General features: G+C 35.4%; 2 protein-coding genes across 11 annotated transcripts in view; one reads left to right on the plus strand and one right to left on the minus strand.

Annotated features, from left to right (window-relative positions):
- Positions 1 to 21,746, minus strand: part of Unc50 (Unc50 RNA binding protein) — a 52,398-nt gene that overhangs the window by 9,010 nt on the left and 21,642 nt on the right. For all 5 annotated transcript variants that reach the window (XM_067110319.1, XM_067110322.1, XM_067110320.1 and 2 more), the window contains exons 4-7: positions 20,806 to 20,871; positions 2,629 to 2,749; positions 2,082 to 2,221; positions 740 to 841 (exon numbers count right to left, since the gene is read on the minus strand). In XM_067110319.1, the coding sequence (XP_066966420.1) occupies positions 740 to 841; positions 2,082 to 2,221; positions 2,629 to 2,749; positions 20,806 to 20,871 (429 nt within the window). The remainder of the gene's footprint in view (positions 1 to 739; positions 842 to 2,081; positions 2,222 to 2,628; positions 2,750 to 20,805; positions 20,872 to 21,746) is intronic.
- Positions 8,943 to 16,970, plus strand: LOC136842672 (beta-1,3-galactosyltransferase 5-like). 6 transcript variants are annotated; one of them, XM_067110315.1, is made up of 5 exons: positions 9,690 to 9,730; positions 10,063 to 10,105; positions 12,499 to 12,688; positions 13,636 to 13,831; positions 14,132 to 16,970. In XM_067110315.1, exons 3-5 carry the CDS (start codon positions 12,546 to 12,548, stop codon positions 14,948 to 14,950), a joined length of 1,158 nt encoding a protein of 385 aa, XP_066966416.1. In that variant the 5' UTR covers positions 9,690 to 9,730; positions 10,063 to 10,105; positions 12,499 to 12,545; the 3' UTR covers positions 14,951 to 16,970. The 6 variants fall into 6 exon arrangements, with proteins under 6 accessions (XP_066966414.1, XP_066966417.1, XP_066966415.1 ...); XM_067110313.1 differs by lacking the exons at positions 9,690 to 9,730; positions 10,063 to 10,105 and adding an exon at positions 8,943 to 9,378; XM_067110316.1 differs by lacking the exons at positions 9,690 to 9,730; positions 10,063 to 10,105 and adding an exon at positions 9,401 to 9,534.

Raw genomic sequence — 21,746 nt, forward strand, 5'->3', positions numbered from 1 at the left:
GCCATGCTTGTGATGTGTAACCTTTCAGGCAAGCAGAGGATTTCTACTTGCTATCACTTGAATTTCAGGCTTTTTCATTTGAAAATTTAACTTGTCACTTTGCTTTTGCATGGCCCCTAGTTGTCTACTAAGGCACTTGTATAAAAAAAAAAAGGCTTGTTAACAAGGCTTTATTGCCTGTAGACTGTGTTGCATTGAAAAAACAAAGTACTGTTTGTAGATACACATATAAGTTATTAGAATGTTTTTAACATGCTTTTTTTTTTTATTTGGGATCTCCTAACACTGCAGATTAAACTCTAATCAGAGGGAAAAATAACAAGTAGCTGTAGTGAGTGGAATGGTTTCATTAACACCTCTTTGAGATAGCTCATCATCACTAGCTAACTACTAGTGGTACCCCCGTGTTAGATTAATCAATTTGGAAATGTCTGCTAAACTTCAAAGGTACAGTAGATAAATTTGATACGTTACATGCAAGATGCAACTACAAAATTACTTTCATACTGTCAACACTGTTTGTGGTTTTGTACATACCATAATATAAAACACAAGATGATTTGCTTCGTGAGAAGGAAATCTCATGTTAGTGTTTAGAGAAAAAATTCAACCTCTCTGATCTTAAAAAATCCAATTTCATCTTGTAATCTTACATACACAGCTTGGCTTAAGACCTTACAGTGGCATTCAAAGTCAGGTACTGAAATTAGTAAAATTAAATGTTTGAGTTTAAACTTACCACTATATCCTAGGAATGTAATGTAGATATAATAACCAATGGCTAAGACCCACAACAAATTTCCAAAGAGTCTTGAGATAAACCAGTCTTGACTGATAAAAACTGAAAGTAAAAGCAAATACAGATTATGTACATACTTATGTAATATATACACTTAAGACTTAAACAATACATAAACTTGAAGAGTCACTGCATATACAAATGATCCTTATGAACAGCATTAACAAAAATGACCTCCAGAACTTGTCATAATACAATGCTGCTCATAAAATTTTTTTCTCTTTTCAGTCTAAACAATATTTAGCTGGAGAGGGAATAAGTGTAGGGTGATGATAAAATATGGAAAATGGAAAAGCTATTTTGCTTCAGAGATGCAAACATACTATTGTGCAAGTGCTTTATGCAGTTTTATGTACACAGATCAAGCCATGAACTGCTACTATGAGTGGGCGAGACTAGTTAAATGCAGCGAAGACTTCTCAGCTTGACTTTACCATGAATGTGAGCAGTTTTTCCAAGAAAACTGACAAAATCTTATACAAAGACATTTGTAGATACACACACAAAACAGTGACTATTAAAGTATCATGCAAACTTTGCACATCCCTAATAAAATGCCTTCATCTCAAAAACTGTTTTCAACAAGTTTATCTGAGAATAAGTAATAGACAAAGACAGTTAATTTGGTGCAGTTCTTAAGGATTCCAAACCATACGCTTACTACAGAAAGAAGAACGAGTACTTTACCTTCCTCCAAATTTCCACCTCTCATTCACAAAAGCATAATTGTCTGTTGACTTGGTAGTCTTCTCAAACTGCTCTTGGGTTCTAAGAGCATATATATTCTTTAAAATTTTTATATATACAGACCTTTGCTGGTTCTAAATTCCTTAAGTAATATTGCAAGAAACTTATCCCCATGTTGAACTTCAGAAATGCATTATTCTAACACTGATCTTCCATGTCCTTCAGAAATGTTATTCAGAATCCCTTGCAACAAGTAGTTAACACAAGCAAAATTACAACTGGAGAAATTAGTATGTGCTGGCTCCTGGTGACATTTTAACAAATAATTCGCCACTTTATAGATGACCTGATCTTGATGCTATGACTGTTTTTCACTATCATATCACATATGGAACTCCATAAGAATCGCCAAAGAAATTGAAAAAGTCTTACAAATGAACGACAGTAGAACGTACAAGCAAAAATTACAGTGTAAAGAATAATGCCCAGTAAATGGACTACAGTATATAGCCACATACTACTTCACATAGAATACCTAGTACCTGTAACTTCAAATATTGTACATATTGTACTCATAACAGCTGATATTACTTACCATGGTAGAAGAACAACTGGAAAAAGTGCAGAATAATAAGAGGAGGAAAGAATGCATTGAGGTGAACATCAAATGCATATCCCCACTCGACATCCTGGTCTCTACACGTTGGCTTTACTAAGTAGTGATTTGTAAGAGCCCTGCAATAAGTGATATCATTCAAAATTGAAAATTTATCCTTTTGCAAATTTATCATCCTTAACATCTTCACCTGTGCACTAGGTTTTTCCTTTATGGAGTTAACCATGAAAAAATTTCTCTCCCCTTTCTGCCTGATTAAAAGGCTAATGTTACAAAATAAAATAAATGACATTAGTTGAATTTTAATTCTGGCTGAATTGAATTTTAATTCTGGCTGAATGGAATAGCAATGAACATAAGTGTTGCATTTGTACATAAAGCAATTAAACTCTCTAATTTTTATAATGCACTAATCATTACTAAAGTTGCTATTTATAGTGAGATATAAATACTATACTACATTACAGCCTGCATTTGTAAACAAAAACAATACTATAAAGGATACAATAAAAAAAACTTATCTTACCATAAAATTGTTGCAACTAAGATCCCAACAGCTAAAGTGTCAACACACACAGTGTACACAAGAAATCTTAAAAAACTTCCAAAACTAAGCTTCAAAACAACAGCAAATCCAACTGAAGTCACTGCAAAAAAAACAGGAAAATGGTATAAATTCTAGGTGGCAAATTGTAATAAAAAAGAACCTGGCAATAACAAATACATTAAAAATGCTAAACACTCTGCAAATGAAATAACAATGTTAACACTGCAAATAAAACATTGTCTGAATAATTAGTTTAATGGTCAGGTCACAACTGCATTCGTCAGTGACACCCAAGAGATACAGTACTGTACATAAACTAAATTCATCTACTGATATTTATGCAAGTAAGAAATGTACATACTGTACTTATGAACACACAAAAGGACATGGTATGCATAAAAAGTAAGAAGATGATATGGATGACACAGTTCTTCAGTTAAATTCGTTACAAGAGAGTAACATTATATTTTTAATTTTTTGGCATACAAGCCAGATCAGGAGAAAGAAATTCTTTGTCCTAACCAATGAAGCACCATAGCCTGCTTCCACCCTTGTACGACAATATCAATATTGTCAACTGATGATTATTATTGTAATTCTTATGAATCACAGATATGTGATGATGACCACCCTGGAGCTGTTTAATGTATTTTGAGGGAGCTCTTTTTGAAGGAGTTACAAAGTATCAGTTCGCACTCTACTTAAACCTAATAATTATGATGCATTTCAAAAAGCAAAAAACTCCGTCCCAAAGAATTTGGGATTTGGTGACTTATCTTGGTTAACAACTATGGAAGCTCTCTTAGCTCTATAGCCATCCCAAACTCAAAGAGCCAGTCAATTACAAAGCAGGCCATCCTTCAAAAGTAATGCTATTCAGGTGATGGAATCATCAATTCAAGTCAAACTTGTGCTCCTTTTTGGAAGCACTAGCTGTGGTTACTGATTATCAACAAAGGTGAACTACCTTGGCAAGTCTCTGTAAAAGGTGTTCTAAGGTTAACAATTCCATTGGGATGGCCATACCCTCTTGAGCCTTCATAAAAAATTGTAATGGAGTGAAAACTGCAAGTTCAGATTTAAAACCATCTTTCCCAAGAAGAGGTGCACTACTAGTAATGCAGATTTAGGCATCATAAATGAAGAATCTCGCTATGACATTTTGAGGTAAAATTTTGTTACTCCTCACTGTATAAAGATTAGTAGCCTAAGCAGGTGACAGGAATTTGATACTATTCTCACGGTTACTGTTTGATATTTAATAACTATTGTATCAATACTGTATCTCTTTGGGGAAACAACTTCACCATAATTACAATACAATACACATTACGCAATTTTTCTTTGCCATACTATTTTACAATGAAAATGGAGTCTAAAAGTTTTTGATTAAAGGCCAACATGTGTAAGAAAAGAAATGGTAAAGTGTTAAAACAAAGACATGGAGAGAATTACGAAGAAAGGATTTCTATAAGAAATGGCAAAGTCAAAGATATGATTGGTGACTTTTCTGTATAACCACAGAATAGTTACATGAAAATTTTACTACTTTAAAAATCAATCGGATCCTATCAAAAACAAAAGTTTTTACCAAAATATATACATGATCACAAAAGCATGTTACAAACTGAAGAGGAATGCAACTTCAGTAACTGACCTTTGTGTCTAAGAAATATAAAGTACCCAAATATATGCATAAGAATCTATTTAATACTAGTATAACTTGGGCCTGCTTTTCTACCAGGCATTTCCAACTACAGTACAGTACATCAAGAGCTGCTAGTTATAAAATTTTGCCTCTTACTGTTTAGGTCAGTGTTCGCTGTAACTCACGAGACGTTTGTTTCTAGCTCAAACAGAAAAGGAATTTGACAAAGGTGGTCTCCCTTTCTCTCTAGAGCCTTACATAATGTAGTTAGTTTCACTATGATATGAATTCAGTTTGCAATTATTCATTTGGTATCTTCAAATAAAAATGTTAAGTGATACAATACTGTTTAATCAGTAATCAAACAATGAAAACAGCAAATATGTCTTTAGACTAAATGGAGTGGGTGAGTGATGTACATCATATAAGTTCATAATTTTGAGTTTGTGATGAAAATTACATTTCTATCCATTGTTTTGTGCCTAATGCATCAGTGAAAACATTTGGCTTCTATGAAAGAAATGACTTGAATGGAAAGAACTCTACGATATTGGGGCATGTCACTGAAAAGAATAAGTCTCTCATACAGGACTTCTAAAGGATGTACAGTAGTTAAAATACCAAAAGCTGTCCAAGTTTTCTATGGATTTGTGTGTTCAACTGTTAAAAGGCTTACTGATCTTCTAAAAAAAGGAAGTGATTTTGGCAGTGTGCCCTGATGTGCTCAGCTCTACAGGATTAAATGATTATGGTAACACAAGAATGTATCTTCCTGGAGAAAACCATAACTGCTTGCCAGTAAATCCTGATGTGTTCAGACTGATCTGGCACCCAATTTTATACAGCTCAAGCACTCAATTTTATACAGCTCAAGCCTCTCATCTTATGATCAAAATTCTTAGCTGTGTCCCAGAGAGTCCAAAACTTAATGTGAACAGCATGTCAGGGTTGGCAAAAATTTGTAATTTGTGATATGTTCAGTTTGTCAGACTAGACTATAGCTACACAAGTTGAGTGATTAGCCAATGCTGATCCCAAACCCAGATAAATAATGAGGATTGGAGACATGATGGGCATCTATTTATAAAACATCTACCAGAAGTAATTATGAAATAAAACGTTCAAGAGAGACAGCTGGAGGAGGCTCATAAAAGTAAAGTAACACAACACACTGCTAATCCCAAGCCCAGACAGACATGGAGGGTTAAATCAAGAAGGGTATCTGTATGTAAAACATATGCCAATACCCAATATGAAATGGGTTTTGGCATATGTTTTACATATGCTCATTATGAAATGAGCTGTTCAAAATAAAAACAACTGGAGTTAGTTCATGTAAACCAGCAATCCAGACCAGGGATTAAAATAAACCTAGCCACTGGAAGGGCAAGCCATCCCAACTCGGTGCCAGTCACAAGGCCTGACAAAATAGGAGGGATGGAGTCAAGGATATCTGTCCATAAAACAGCTACCTAAACCGACTATGAAATGAGCCTGTTCAAGACAGAAACAGCTGGATGAGGCCCACTAAAAACAATGACTACTGCTGAAGCCGGTAAGATAAAGTGAAATTATTAATTGTCTTGATTCATTCCACTATCAAAATAGCTTAGTTTTTCAGAGTGAAAAGGAATTCTGATAATTGGAAGTGTATTTACAGCAACTTTACTCCCTTTCAAAATCCAACCCTAACAGTACAAAAAATTAAGGAATGTTAGGGTAAACAAGAATCCAAATGTTCTTATGTACAAGAGAAATCATTAGTTTACAATTCTATTAAATTGATTACAGTATTACAATACTGTATCCCCTGATCTCTGTTCCCCCTGTACTTTTAAAAGGATGGTATTATTCACTAAACTGGAGTGGAGAATAAAATACACTGGTAAGACATCTCTCCTCTTTGGGAATTTGAAACACTGGTGATTTACCAAGCCAGTGGTGCTGAATAATCCTGATAGGTTCTGGCACTTGGTCTTCAAGACCTAAATTTCATAATCAATCAATCAATCAAACCAAGCCAGTGCTATAACCAAAGAGGTTTGCCACATCTGTTTCACTATTATTTAGCAATTCCAATTCAGCAATCCATTCTTTTATTATCTAATTTTCTTTGTAAGAAAAATTGACTACAGTACTCAGGTTAATATTTCCTATCAGTATGATAGTGAAAAGTGGTTTTAACATTACCAAATTTGCTGTAGGATGGTTAATCTAAAACAAAATCCAAATCTATAGAAAACTGGTGAGGATAAAACTGAAATAGGATGGGGGAGTTGGGTATTGAGAAACTTAGGTGTCAGAAGGTATAGAGTAGGGAGCGGAAGGGGAGAAGGTTGGGGTTACACTTAGCAAAAGCTGACAGGAGACAGCTAGGAGGAAAATAAATATAAATTTAATGAGAAACATATCAAATGTTACATGGTGAAAAAGGAGTTAAAACCGGTAAAGGGAGGAGTAAATGCAATGGAAAATTCCCTTTGAACCTTTCATTTTAAATACACATGACCTTCCCACACTGCACACAGACTTCACTGTTCACTTGCCAAAAATGAAGTCTGTACCTCAGTCATGGAACTAAACACGTACCGTTGACTGACAAGACTGATATGCAAAGGCTTGATAGCCAGACTAATTATTGAGGTCCCTGGACATTAAACCAGAAGCATACATGTAACGGGGGGAGGGCAGGGCACTGGGCTTAATCATATGGGATGATTCCAAGATTAAAAATAAAATAAAATCAGAGAGGTATTGGTAAGGGTAAGAAAAATAAAATAAAATCAGAGAGGTATTGGTAAGGGTAAGTAAAAAATTAATACTGTAAATATATTTATGTTTGGCAGAAGGATATAAATATCAAAGAGTGTAAAGAGTGGTGGTCATGTTGGTTTCATGTAAGTTGGTTGGGTTATGTAAAGCTTAGCGGAAAGGGTAAGAATGAATAAGCATAAAAGTAAGGGATGTCTACCTAGGGAAGCGAACGGTAAGAGGTGGGATAAGAAAACATTGTAAAAGGAAGGGAATGTAAGTGAAGAGGTAAAATTAACGTAAATGACAGGTTACGGGTGATAATACTGGTTAGATTGTGTACAGAGAAAAGTACAAGAGCAAACAATGACGTGTATTGTGCAGTAAAGTGAGGGGGCAATGAAGAGAGGGAATAATATCACATTACGGGGGTTGGTGTAGGAGTGGAGAAGGGGAGGTGGTTGGAGTTTAGGCTACATTATAGAATGGACATGACGAGTAAACAAAGCTGTAATTGGTAAGTAGAGGTGTAAGAAAACTGACAATGGAATTTTTGGAGCGAGGCAGTAGTTACATTATACGTTAAACGATAGTGATGAAAAAATTACTGAAGTTGGGACTACGCTACGATTAAGGGCGAGGTAGTAACGAGAGATGGAAGGTGTGGCTTGGTAAAGTTACAGGGTGGGAAAGGAGGAAAATAAGCGTCAAGAGGGAGCATAGCGGATGTTGTTGTTGCCCCACCACGAGGAGACCTCTCTAGCGTGGCGTTTAAAGATCTGCCCTGTTAACAGTTTTACAAAACAACAACTTGACACGCCTGTGACAGACTTTGAATGTCTTTGGGAGTTGAGACAAACCATGAGGCTATAATTATAAGATTTTAGGGGTTGTTTTTCATTTTCCGGTATTTTAATCTCCTTCCTATTCCGCCCTGCTTAGGATTTGTCTTCAGTCCATTTCTTCTCCACACCCTATAAACGGTAACATTTTAAAATTTGTTTTCAAAGATTTACCGTTCTATGTATAGCCCATTTATAAATATTTAACATTTTCGTCTAGACAAGAAACACCATACAGTATTTATAAGTAACTGCAGGGGTAAGCTGTTTGTATAATGATTTGGCGCTCTGTTGGCGCTGTGCCGTTATTTCGAACTGCTCCACGTGTGTTTCAATCCACGGATCAGCAGCTTAAGATTTTCCAGGGGACCACTTTCTGTGGTCACGGTATGTTTGGAGGCATTTCCCCTTTTGATTTCTTAATATCATAGGCAAAGAATAAACTGGTAAGCAAGGAAATATGAAATAAAGCATAATATAGAGTAAGTTGGACGAGTGAGAAAATAAACAATCGCATACAAAACATTTCTCTCTTTGTTGGAAGAACAAAAAGAACAAAAACATCATATGCCACATCACTATAGTGTAATCAAGATATCTCTCATGTCCTCATTAACACTAATTATCAACACAGAGAGAGTTGTTGCTGTTGTTAGATTAAGGTGGCCTTGTGCCAGCAAGGGATCTTAGAGAGCGCGCCAATTCATAATACAAACAGCTTATCCCTGCAGTTACTTAGATGTAAATACTGTATGATGTTTTTTGTCTAGACGAAAATGTTAAATATTTATAAATGGGCTATACACAAACGGTAATCTTAAAAATAAAAAAATGTTATTGTTCATAGGTTGTGGAGAAGAAATGGACTGAAGACAAATCCTGAGCATGGCGGAATAGGAAGATTAAAATACAAAACAACCCCTATAATCTTATAACTGTAGCCTCAGGGTTTGTCTCAGGCATTCAGTCAGTCTCACAAGCATCAAGTTGTTTTGTAAAACTGGCAACAGGGCAGATCTTTAAACGCCACGCCAGAGAGGTCTGTGACTCTCTCGTGGTGGAGCAACAACAGTATAGTTGTTGTGAGGAGGAGGGGGGGGGTGTCCACTAACACTTCGACAACAATAATGGCGTAATCATACGGGGGTGGGGGGTCCAACTAGCGCTTTAACAACAATAAACGCCGAATGGCGTGATCATACAATCTGATAATCTGATTCCCCCATAACACAGCAAACATCGAGGTGGGAATAGTAATGTGAATTAAAGGCAACCAATAATGTTTACTAGCACATGCAGCTCCCAGTTCTTATGGAGCAAGGTAGATGACCAAAGTATGTGAAGAAAAGTAAATTCATTAAATTGGACAAGAATGTCCACAAATACAATTAGCAATTTATATTTACAGATAAACTGAGAAAAACCATTACCATCAAATAATTAGAATACTGTACAAATTTTTTGTCACTATACAAGAAAATCATTCAGGTAAGAACAAATCACTGAATGTATATCGGCATGCAAGTGGTTCACCATTCAGACGTAAAAGGTGAACATTCAAAAGTGTAACAGTCATTGTTGCTTCCTTAATACCCAGCTGTAACTTCAGTCTCTACATCCAAAAGTTCATTATATCTTCTAAAGGTAGGTAGTTACTAAGGTTCGAGATATATATAAAGTGAAAAAATGTACTTTCCCGGCATCGCCTGGTAATGATGACGTGGAAAAAAACACACATTGCCAAACACTTGTGCTGACTGACTATTTACGTCTGTAACGTGGTTAGAATATTTTATTGCAGGGTTGCGAATGGTGATATAAAGTTTGACTACAGTACCAGGTTTGGAATTAACTGGCTTATGCCAACACAAGACAACTTCAAGTTTCAAACTACGATGTTTTTAATTTTTTATGGAATGAAACACACATTCATAATGCAAACCAGCTCTGGTGCAATTTGGAGTTTCAATCTTAATTTTTGCAAACTTCCAAACATAGTCTAAAACAGTTTTGTGAATATTTTAATGTAAATTCCTCCAGCTCATAAAATAAAAAGAATGTGAAGTTTAAACATTAACTAGACCATTTTCAAGAATGTGAAGTTTAAACATTAACTAGACGATTTTTATATCTTCGCGTATTAATGAAGATTATGCATTTACTCCTTTCAAGTGCAGAACGGCCAATTAATTACAGTGGAAGATTCATCCGTAACGTGAGTAAGCACTTTTTCATAATCAAAAATTGTCTGTTTACCAACATCGCTAAAAACCTGCTTACGGTCTCTCTCTCTCTCTCTCTCTCTCTCTCTCTCTCTCTCTCTCTCTCTCTCTCAGCCTGTAATTTCAACACAATACAAAAATCAATATAAAGGTCTTAATCATACATTATATCTTAATCATGTATTAAACACACCAACCCACAAACATGAATTTTCACAGAATTACATACACTTTAAAGCAAGTAAAATATATCCATGTTCACACACACATACAATCATTCGTAACCTCATATGTCTGGCAAGGCCGCTCCCGAGCATCCTGACCTCGGCATTGGAGCCTTAGGACGGGAAAATGGAAGCGCAATTTCATTACCCAGTAGAATTCGCGTGAGCCATCGCCGATGTCTTCTTACTTTTGACGTTTTGTTAAAGAAAAACGCTAATTCTATGTCTCTGCTGGTAAAACTAGAGTCATAACTGTAAGTGACATTATACCACAATGGTGGGGGTTAATAAGCCTTTTTCCTGCTGATGCATCGTCTGCTACCAAGCCTTGAATGTAAACACTACAGACAGCGGCGCAAGAACTCGACAATGAAAGTAATCAAAGGAGGGATGTAAAACGGGTAAGGAATTCAATTACATAAAAAAATGTGCTTAAATCTCTGTTGTGTAAACACTACCTGGTCAAATGAGCAAGTTGCTAGTTACTGAAGAGGCATATGGGTGAGTTTTTCCTAGTTTACTGCAAGGAATGTAAACAAATTTGAAAGGCAGTATCATTTACTAAACTAGTTTCATTTAACATTACGGTCTATGTATGATGCGGCAGTTTGGACAGATGATCAACCTATCCTCGTATCTTCCCTAGATTATTTGCATCAGATAAGGTTTTCCGGTTTCTCGGTGGGTGTTGGTTATTTCCTCCGGGAGGCCTGGCGTTGGGATTAGTATTTACTATTCGCGCCTAGGCACCTGGAGTCGCGACGTGGTAAAAGTTAGGTGGCTAGTAGCTATTTTCCCCAAATCATGCAGTATATAAAACATAGGCGATATTCCCTGGAGAACGTTGGTACCAGGAGAGCCTTCCAGTTTTCAGCAAATCTTTCGGATGAAGTTGCTAGCCCCAGGCCTTTTGCCACTGATTGACTCACCATTATCATCTCACTACCTGATACAAAAACTCACTACATAGCATAAATGACTTTTTCACAACAACTCATTTCACTTATCAGCAAATAGCTGCAAGATGAAAATCCGAGATTCAGTTTTGCAATTTTTAACTGTAAATTCAAGGATGAAACCCTACAGCAGCAAACAAGTGTTAGCGACTTAAAATGCAAATGTTTAGCTGAACATTTAGAACGACCCTATGCTCCCCTGTAATACCTCAAACTTAAACACTCGCTGTAACAATCTCCTCCTCCTTGGGCATCAAAGCCCTTCAGTTCCATGCTCCTTACAAACCATCCATCTAATACACTCTACATTTTCCCCTCATCCTTCTAATCAACAATTCTTTGCTATTTGCTTTTCACCTACCTAACCACCACCCCTCTCTCTACAGAGAAAAAAAAAAACCGATCCAATCCTTTCACCTGCAATATGTTTTTATCACTTCCTACCTCCAGATTTCTTACCCTTTCAGTCCTTAATGGACATAAGTGCAAATGATTCATCAAAAGCTTCAATATATTCTCTTACTAGCATTCAGCACCCATACTTCAGATAATGAGATCTTAAAGTGTTTGCTGATATCAGTAGATAATTTTGATGCTAGTGTTAATTGTGTATGGCCCCTCTATACAGTAGTTATATATTCTATATTTTTTCACTTAGTCTTTGACTACCCTGTTCATCCTATTGTGAGCTGCTGCAAGATACAAGATCATCTGTTTTTGCCCTACAACTGCACTTCTAACCATTTCACTAGTCCTGTAATTTCATTATCATAACACTTACTGCTTTTTTTCGTCACTCATCTTCCTTTTCTTCACTCATCTTATCTTCCTATATCCACAAGCACTTGAGTATTCAAGTTCAAGTGTCTTGTTTTTATGTGGAATGTGTCATAGTTTTTTTTGGAAAGGACAATTTTTTTCTCGTTTGATTTGCCAACTATTGATGTAATTTGTTGAACGATTTGCTAAGATTTTATGAAGCAGACTTTGTAACTAAAGGGCTCTTCAGTCAATGTCACATAACCTTATAAAAAGGACTTTCACATTATTTTTAAGGGGGAGTGGAAATAAAGTAAATTAATTAATGTATGGAATTTAAGGTGCTGCATTGAAGACCTTCTGCAGTATTTATCTTAACAGGTTAATATGATATAATCAATAAGGCTCCTGTAAATTTAATTATTTACATGTTCTTCCCTCCCTTAGACAACTGAACAATTTAAAATGAGACTGAACACCGGAGATACCATAGGATGAGGTGGAGTCGTAAGGGACACTTGTTTGTAGCAGGGGTGATAGCAGTTTTGGTGGTGACTGGATTAATTCATGCTTTCTTTCCTCAAGAGGGAAGCCTACCCAATGAATATAACACAAATGCATCAGAATTCTTAGCAAGGTAAGTACAGTACACATCAAGCTATACAGTAATGGTATTTTATGCAAAGAAAATTGTTTCACACCGATGAGATACAGTACTGACAAAATATCAAGGCCTACAAGCCAATCCATATACACTGTGAAACTCAAGTTTTAGCAGAACATTTAGATGAAAGTTTCTGCTGTTTTGACAAGATTTACCTGAATGTAATTTCTTTCATTTGCTGTTCAACCTTTATTACTGTAGTATCATAGAATATGCAGGTATTCCTCTGATCAATATCAATGGAAGATTTTCTTTAAAAATAAGACTGCTTGTAAGAGGATGGGTATGGTAAAATCTAAAATCATTAAAATTGGTTAGTTCATATTTCTTTTGTAAAATACAGTTAATACTAATAGTGTATGTATTAATTTTTCTCATAATATGCAAAATACAGCTAATATTAATAGTGTGTGTATTCTATTTTTCCCATAATATTGCAAAATACAGTCACCTGTTTACTAGAAGAGTATTGCCAGTATATGAGATGACCACTTAAACATCATAAAGGCTTTAGCCAAAAATAAAATAAATTTGCCAAAAGTGCCCCTAGCATTTTCAATATTTTAAGGCTGAATAAAAAAGGCGCTCTAATACTCATTTCTAGCCCATCCTTAACGGGAATGAGGAAAAGAAAGATATGTATAGAAAGCAGGAAGAGACTTCTTAGTTGTAAATGGCTAGAAAAGTACCCAACTAAACAATCAGTAGACTACCAATTTTAGGTTAAACATGGAAAGCAGAGGCCTGGCAGACAAAGTTGTAATGCATGTTACATTTTTCATCCCTCAACTTCTATGCTGGTAAAATAACAATCCACTCAGTTACTCCAGACCCATTGATAGTTCACTTTACAGGGTAGCAATCCACTGTGCTATTGAAGAAGAGAGATTTATTTGACTTTCTACTTCATTTCTTTTCAGAGAATATGGATCAGTTTTGAAACCAAAGGTTCTACATGCATGTCAAAGTAACACGGTTGAGGTTCTGCTGATTGTGGCATCTGCCGTCAGTAATCTGGATGCCCGTACAGCAGTTCGAGACAGCTGGTTACCTTATTTACCATCCACATACCACCTTATTTTTTTCTTGGGTTCAACTGAAATTGCCATTTTACAGGTTAGTTAATGTGTGTGCAAATGATATCTGAGAAGTTAATGTGTATGTGCAAATGATATCTGAGACATTCTGTAACCTCTTGAAGGTTCAGTTTTTCAATACACAATGAAATCCTCCTATCCTATGTTGTCACACCCCATTTTAAATTCAATAGCACAACTATGCAATGTCAGTTTTATAATTGAACCTTTATATATTTCTGGTCTGTTTGTTGACTTGGTGGCAGAATTTGCCACAGCATTTGCTCACAGATTTTAAACATGATCCTGATCTCGTTTTAATGCATTCACTCTTTAACAGGGACAGATAAATGAAGAGTCAAGAAAGTTCCAGGACATATTCCAAGATCCAAGATTCATTGACTCCTATTATAATCTCACATTTAAATCCCTGGCTCTTCTGCAATGGACAAATAAATTTTGCTCAAGTGCAAAGTACCTCCTTAAGATTGATGATGACATGTACCTTAACATCCAAAAGTTTCATGACCTAACTACCTGCATCACCCATGCTAGGAATAATATTTATGTATCAAAAGGCACTACTGGTAATAATATGGAAACCACTGGATATAATGAACCGAGCAACTGTTCTCAAGTTAAGCCATATAATTTAATTAATTATTATATTAATTCAGAATCTCATGAATATGAATCTTATTTCTTTGGTGGATATTTATATGTCAATGTGAAAGCTGATAGGAACCCTAACTCTAAGTGGTATTTGCACCCCAAAGTGTATTCTGCAACTATTCTTCCTCCATTCCTCTCTGGTACTGCATATATTCTAACCACTAACCTTATACAACACCTCCTTTATGCATGTAAGTATGAGCCAATAATTCCTCTGGAAGATGTTTACATATCTGGACTTCTGGGAAGCAAGGGTTTAAAGCTAAAGTTAAGTCATGTGGAGGGCTGGAGTAGGTTTCGACCAAGGTGGAACACTTTGTGTTTGTTTCATGACCTCTTAACTGCACATGGGCTTTCACCATCGGAATTATTGTCAATAACTTCATCTGTAAATAACCTTGATAAAGGGGAATGTGATACACTTGGCGTGCATTTCATTAACTATTTTAATACTATCATCTCTCACTTTTTCCCAAAAATTACCTAGTGAGTCATTTTCATTATCATCACTTACTAGCATAATGAAATACATTAACATTGTGCATTTTGCACTAGCAGCGTTGGAAATACTTTCGTGTACTTTCACTTTCCAGAGAAAGATGACCATGTAATGTTCAAATGTCCTTTAGCAAGTCCAAAATATAATTTATTTGGGATCTTTGTAAATACAATTCACATCAGGACTGAAGAGTTGCTATTTGTTTATAATGTTATGAAGTTGATTTCTGGATGAAGTTCTTCATTTTACTTAGGTTTGAAGGTAGTGTTTGGGGTGAAAAACTTAATTCTGTTGAGTATGGAATTAAAGAATTGAAAGCAAAGAAAAAGCGGCTTCACTGTATCATTTTACCAGAAATTGCTCTCAAATTTAAAAAAGTAAAAAATGCACCGAAGTTTCTCCAGTGCAATCAGTTTTCTGTACAGCCGCTACAGCATATAATCAAGGCCACTGAAAACAGATCTATTTTTCGGTGGTCTTGGTATAATGCTGTATGAACTGCAGCCCATGAAACATTAACCATGGCCTGGTGGTGGCCTATCTTATATCACTGCTAGGCTAGAGGGCAACAATTCGGTATGTTTGATGATTAGAGGAAGGATTATCAACATAACAATTTGCAGCCCTCTAGCCTGAGTACAGTATACTGTTTTTAAGATCGAGAGCGGACAGAATGAAGTGCGGATGGACAAACTAAGCCGGTACAATAGTTTTCTTTTACAGTAAACTAAAAACTAGTGTCCTAGTCAAGCGGCAAAAATGGAAATGAAAAATTATTAAAAGTAAAAATTAAACATTTTCATATTTTGCTGCCTGCTTTACCAATTACAGTATTATCAAACTGTTTAATAGCACCAAAATCACATTTCCACGCTAGCCCAAAGTGTTTTAAAATACAGGAAAAGCTAACAAGGCTGGACAGCTAGCTGGGTGTTAGAGAGAGAAAAAAAAAAAAAAAAAAAGTAAATCACATAGCTGGAACTACAGGGGTGCTGTGAACAAACCTTCTCATTGCCTGCAGTGTGCCACTGTGTAAATTGTGGGTGGTATCCCTACCTACTTAGTATTTTTTAAAAATAGGGCTTACATTTCTCTTATTAACCTAGTTAGGAGTTTGTTTGAACAGGCTAAGTAATTTAAAAAATACTTGGTGCAACATCCAAAATGAGATAATACAAAATCTATAAATGCAACATTTTTACTTTGCTAAAAAAATGGAAGCATTGCAGTGTTAAAAGAAGACCTTAAAATACTCAAGAATGTTTTGTTTACCAAATGTCAATATTTTCTGATATTCTTAATTTAAGAAACTCTGTTACTTACTGTTGTCATGAAGTATTAAGGAGTGGAAAGCATTAAAAAAAAATGTGTTCACAAGACACTACATTACCTTGCCTCACATGAACTTGCTTTTCCTAGCAACACTGGAATAAATATTTAATTCAATATATAATCCTAGAAGGCTTATTTAATTTTGAATGTACTGCTAGTTATTAGTTGAAGTGTGCATTTAACTTGCAGGAAATTATTAGTTGAAGTAAGCATTTAACTTGCAGGAAATTATTAGTTGAAGTAAGCATTTAACTTGCAGGAAATTATTAGTTGAAGTAAGCATTTAACTTGCAGGAAATTATTAGTTGAAGTAAGCATTTAACTTGCAGGAAATTATTAGTTGAAGTAAGCATTTAACTTGCAGGAAACAATATCAGTTTGAAAAATATGTTTACATTAATCTGAAGCTCATATGTTCAGAAATCTATTTTAGTTTTTTCACAATAATATGGACCAACGATTTTATTTCAAAATTCTCAGGACATTGCTTGCCAAAGATTTTTTTTACGTATATTTAATGTAGTGATGTAGAGCAATTATATGCATAGGAAAGATCAGGTGCCTGTAAGTCATGATATTAAAAAAATTCATGACATGAGAAAATCCAGTACTGTATATTGATAAAAAATATACCTAACTATAATGTAATGCTTTATTATTTTGAGCATAACATAAATCATTTTTTTATTTCAAGCCCTACCATTTCATTATCAAAAACTACTGGAAGTAATAATTCAACAACTGGAGTGTAAGCAAGAGTGAATATGAATGCCAACCACCCGTAGCTTCAGTTATTATAGTGGCAAAAATCTTCCATGCAAATCTATTTTGGGTTGTATTTTCTACTATATGTTAACCACTATCAATGAGCTTAATCCCTTAAATTGCAAATCAATTTTTGCCAATGATGAAGCTTTTATGTGTTAAGACTTAGTGCAAAGTGAGGAACCTAAAACTCATACCCTTAAGCCAATCAATTACAGTAGAACCCCGGTCCTCGACCGTACTAGAACTCGACATAATCGGATTTCGACACGCAATGTTGAGTAAATTTTGCGTCAGAGCTTGAACAACAAACCGGAATCCGACCCGATGAATCATATGATGTTTGTAGAAAAAAAGTTTCGGGCGGCTGCCGCTAGTTGGCGTTGTTGGTGGCGTTCTTCCCACGCATATTTAAAAGCATTTAAAGCCCACATACGCTGCTGCTACTGTTGTTTCAAGAAGTACACACTTGTACAGGTATATCATCATTTTTTTGGCTTTCTGCACTGAATTTTCATCCAATCATGGGTCCCAATATGTTAGGGTATCAAATATTTACTGCAAGATGTTTTACAGTGAATTTTGTACACTATTCCAGTAGACTCTGTATGAAATTTACCATAAATACTGAATGTAAACAACGTTTATGTAATTAGTACCGCAATACACCACCAGGGTGGCGCTGTGGTTTGTTTACATCTGCTCATGCCACAAGCTGCCGAGTGCCGATGTAATTTGGGAAATTTTTCTTAATTTTATTATAACAGACATACAGTAATTCGGCTTATAAATACAGTACTGTATTATGGCACTTGGTCTACCATCGGTAATACAGCCGTATTGGTCGTAGGCCAATTTTTTTATACAGTATGCATTTAAAAATGTATAAAAAGTGCTTCTGATCTGGTAAGTTATTTGATATGGTAAGTTATTCAACTCTGACCTTATTTAATTGTAATTTGTGTAATGTTTTGTATAAAAAGACAAGGTTGGGGTAATGACTGGTGGTCAGGAATGGATTAATCCATTTTCAATTATTTCTTATGGGAGAAATTGATTCAGAATTCGACTAAACTGAATAGTTCTATTTAAATGGAAAATTCCTGTAATCAAATTACAGCTTCACAAATGTTATTCTTGAATAGTTCATTTAATGGGTCAAAATTCCACAAATTTTTAATGCATTTATGATTATAATGCAATATTAAAAGAGTAAGTAAGGAATAAGTTATTGAATTTGAATTATCTGAGGATTTCTGACTTCCCATACAGTAGAAGGAAAGTACAGTAGTGACCTAGGGAGAGCAATAAGGCTAACTGAGAGAAGGGGTAGGGACAGCAATAAGGCTAACTGAGAAAAGGGGTAGGGACAGCAATAAGGCTAACTGAGAGAAGGGGTAGGGACAGCAATAAGGCTAACTGAGAGAAGGGGTAGGGACAGCAATAAGGCTAACTGAGAGAAGGGGTAGGGACAGCAATAAGGCTAACTGAGAGAAGGGGTAGGGACAGCAATAAGGCTAACTAAGAGAAGGGGAAGGAATATTTTTTCTTGGGTATACACAACAAAGAAATAACTAAGATGAGCAGTAAAGGCAAGGTTACTGGATAAGGAAACTGCCCTGACTCACTCATGGCATAAAAATAATTGAAACTATAGCAACTTGAAATCTCTCTCCATGAAAAGTCTGAAGAAACCTGAAAATTCAAAATGTTGGCAGCAGACAATCAAAGAGGCTAATTAACTGCAGGCAGTTAATTATGTGACCTCAACTCAGATAATCCCTTAAGATTACAGTTTCCAAATGAGAAATTCAAAATAGTGCCTACAACAGAGATGGCCGAGATGTAAAAGACAAAATGCTTAGTATCTTGCATGTGCAATTAAATGAAGTAAAAACTACCCAAAGCACTAACAAAAATCTTGCAAAGATGTACACGTACACAGCAATCAAAAAGGATATCGATAATATTCAGTAATATGCAGACCCCCCCATGCAACAACTGGACTATTATTAAGTATAAATAAATCCCAAAATGTTAAAAACATTTAAAACAAAAAGGCAATAAAAACAATATTCAACCCTGAGTGTTCATTACTTTTCTTCCTATCTACTCCAATATGATACTGTATAAGAAAATTAATTGCATTATTACTGATTACAAAAGATGCCAAAATTAGAAAAGATTACAAAAGATGATAACACCCACACTAGTAGTTTCTCTGCAAGTAGTTCAAGTTTCGAGCATTTGTGAGAATAATGGGAGTAAATTGTCTTCCTTACTGTAAAAATCCCTTCAAACTGCAATGTTTTAAATAATTCTCATCATACTGGTACAACCATTTTACAGTTTGTAATATCAAAGATTTCACAGTTTGTAATACCATTCTTTCAGGTCTTCTATAGACCAAGCACCAAATTACAAATACCTGTGCCTTCTTGAGGCCCAGTGCACATTGAAAAAAGCATCAACACAGTGAAGGAAAGTTAATTTCTTCCTATTTTTATCATGTGAAATGTAAAAGTTTCACTGGCAACAAATACAGACACATGCTGAGACCTATAAGGTCATTCAGCACTGAAGAGGAAACAGTAAAAAGGTTTTAAAGGTGTAACAGGAAGACAACCTTGCAGTAGCACCATGAAACAAATGTTAGGAGAGGCTGGAAAGTACGATGGAAGAAAGCATACGAATGGAGGTACAGTAGGAAGAATGAAAAAGAGTTGCAGTTGGGGGCCGAAGGGATACCGCAAAGAACCTTAAGTAATTCCTACAGTGCACCATGTGAGGTGCACTGATGGCAATAACCCTCTAAGGGGGAGAGAAAGAGAAGCTGGAAACTGCGTGAGAGGCTATCACCTTACCTAAGTATGGGGTCATACCAGCCAAACTTGTGGAATACACACCAAACTACCCAAGAAAATCTCAGTACCTTCAGAATCAACCCAAAAATATCAACACACAGCAAATAAAGAGCTCAGCACACTAAACCACCCGCTACCTGAAATAAAACCATTTGCTATAATTGCCTGTATTCCTTCTATCCTAATTCATTCACTTTTATATCTCTCAGCAGATGACCAACAGAGTGACAGTCAAAATGTTAAAGAGGAAATTAAACTATCACAACCTATCATCTTTATAAGATCCTAGGAAACCTGATACATCAGCTACTTGCTGATGAAAATTATTTCCCAAGTTAATGGACTATAATCCATGTGGGCACAAAATGGCGTGCCAAACTCTTTCCAATTCCCTATTCCCAACTACTGTACTGAGATTCTGATAACATCAACCATGGGAATTTTCATCTATCTTCAATGTGTCATTTTGACCTTTCATTTTTGTTTATTTACATTTTTTAACATGGAACAAAAAAGCACAGGTATCCATTCCCAAAATGACACCATAACTTGTTTTATACCATAAAACATACAGCAGATTTACAGCAAGAATAAAGGAAAAACACTGCAATGTCCATGAGTGGTCTGATTATGATTTATGAGAAACTTGTTTTGGGAGCCCCTTAAAATCTCAAATGGTTAATTTATATAAAGGTTATACAGTACAGTAAAAAACTAACAACTATGTAACCATTTCCTCATGAAATAAAAGTTTTGTATGAGTTTATCAGTAATTAAGTTTCTGAAGCATACATTTCAACCTGCTAGCTGTCCTACAGTAAAATAAGTCATTGCAGATCTGGAAAAGGCAAACTAGAGACAACAAAATAAGTTTGTACTCACCACATAACCAGAAACACAACAAAACCACAAATGCTGGATCATCTCTTGCAAACTGGGCTTTGGTTTCTGAAATAAAAGAAATTAATATAATTATGAATGAACCGCTATTTATAAGAAATTAATCTTAACACAAATTTGACCTTAAAATTACTTTATCAAGATAGCTATTAATTTGATTAAAGATTCTGTTTTTCATAGAGCCTCCATACCTGTAATTTACATATGCTTTAGTTTCAGTCAGCAGGGAAAGTAATTAGTTTCAGTCAGCAGGGAAAGTAGACAACTGCAAACAGGTGCAATACTGATAGGCACCACCTATAGTTACTAAAAGAGAATGAGTTAACTTCAAACTAGGCTGTCACTACCTAATTCAAGAAAGGTTTTCTGAACAGACAACCAGTATTTGATTAATCCAACCCACAGGGCTAGCAGGTGGGATTCCAAGTACAATATACTTCTTTGTATGTGTATACAATTCAGGGTACCTACATAATATTAGAATTTTCTTATAAGAGATTGTTATAAAATTCACAAACTCAAATGCTAAATACCACAATGACATAAGATTTACATACAGTATACAGTAATACAGAATTTATTCTTATCTTCATCTTCTAACTCTGCCTTCCTAATCAATCACTTCAATTTCCTAACCTCCTTTTTTTTATGAGCTGTTTGTCTTCTGTGAATGTTGTTACTTTGGCAGTTTGTGTGGTTTCCATCTCTCTCTGATTGCTTTAGTTGTGTAATCCAACCTGGTGTTATTTTTGTTTCTGAATGCAGCATTCTCAAATTAGCATAAAGCTGGTTTTGAGTGAAATCCAAATTTGCCCTACACATGTTTCCCAGGTTACTTGCAATCTTCTAAAATATGCTTTTAAAAGCAGCTCTATGAATGTTATGCTTCTCCTGAAAAGGAAGTTTCTGTTTGAAGTCAAACT

Source organism: Macrobrachium rosenbergii, chromosome 10 (genome assembly GCF_040412425.1).
Source record: "Macrobrachium rosenbergii isolate ZJJX-2024 chromosome 10, ASM4041242v1, whole genome shotgun sequence".
NCBI lineage: Eukaryota > Metazoa > Arthropoda > Malacostraca > Decapoda > Palaemonidae > Macrobrachium > Macrobrachium rosenbergii.

Excerpts from the sequence above, each read along its gene's own strand:
- LOC136842672 (XM_067110313.1), top strand. The coding sequence starts at position 12,546 with ATGAGGTGGAGTCGTAAGGGACACTTGTTTGTAGCAGGGGTGATAGCA. Across the intron at positions 12,689-13,635 it reads GCATCAGAATTCTTAGCAAG|AGAATATGGATCAGTTTTGA; the intron begins GTAAGTACAGTA and ends ATTTCTTTTCAG. Across the intron at positions 13,832-14,131 it reads CTGAAATTGCCATTTTACAG|GGACAGATAAATGAAGAGTC; the intron begins GTTAGTTAATGT and ends ACTCTTTAACAG.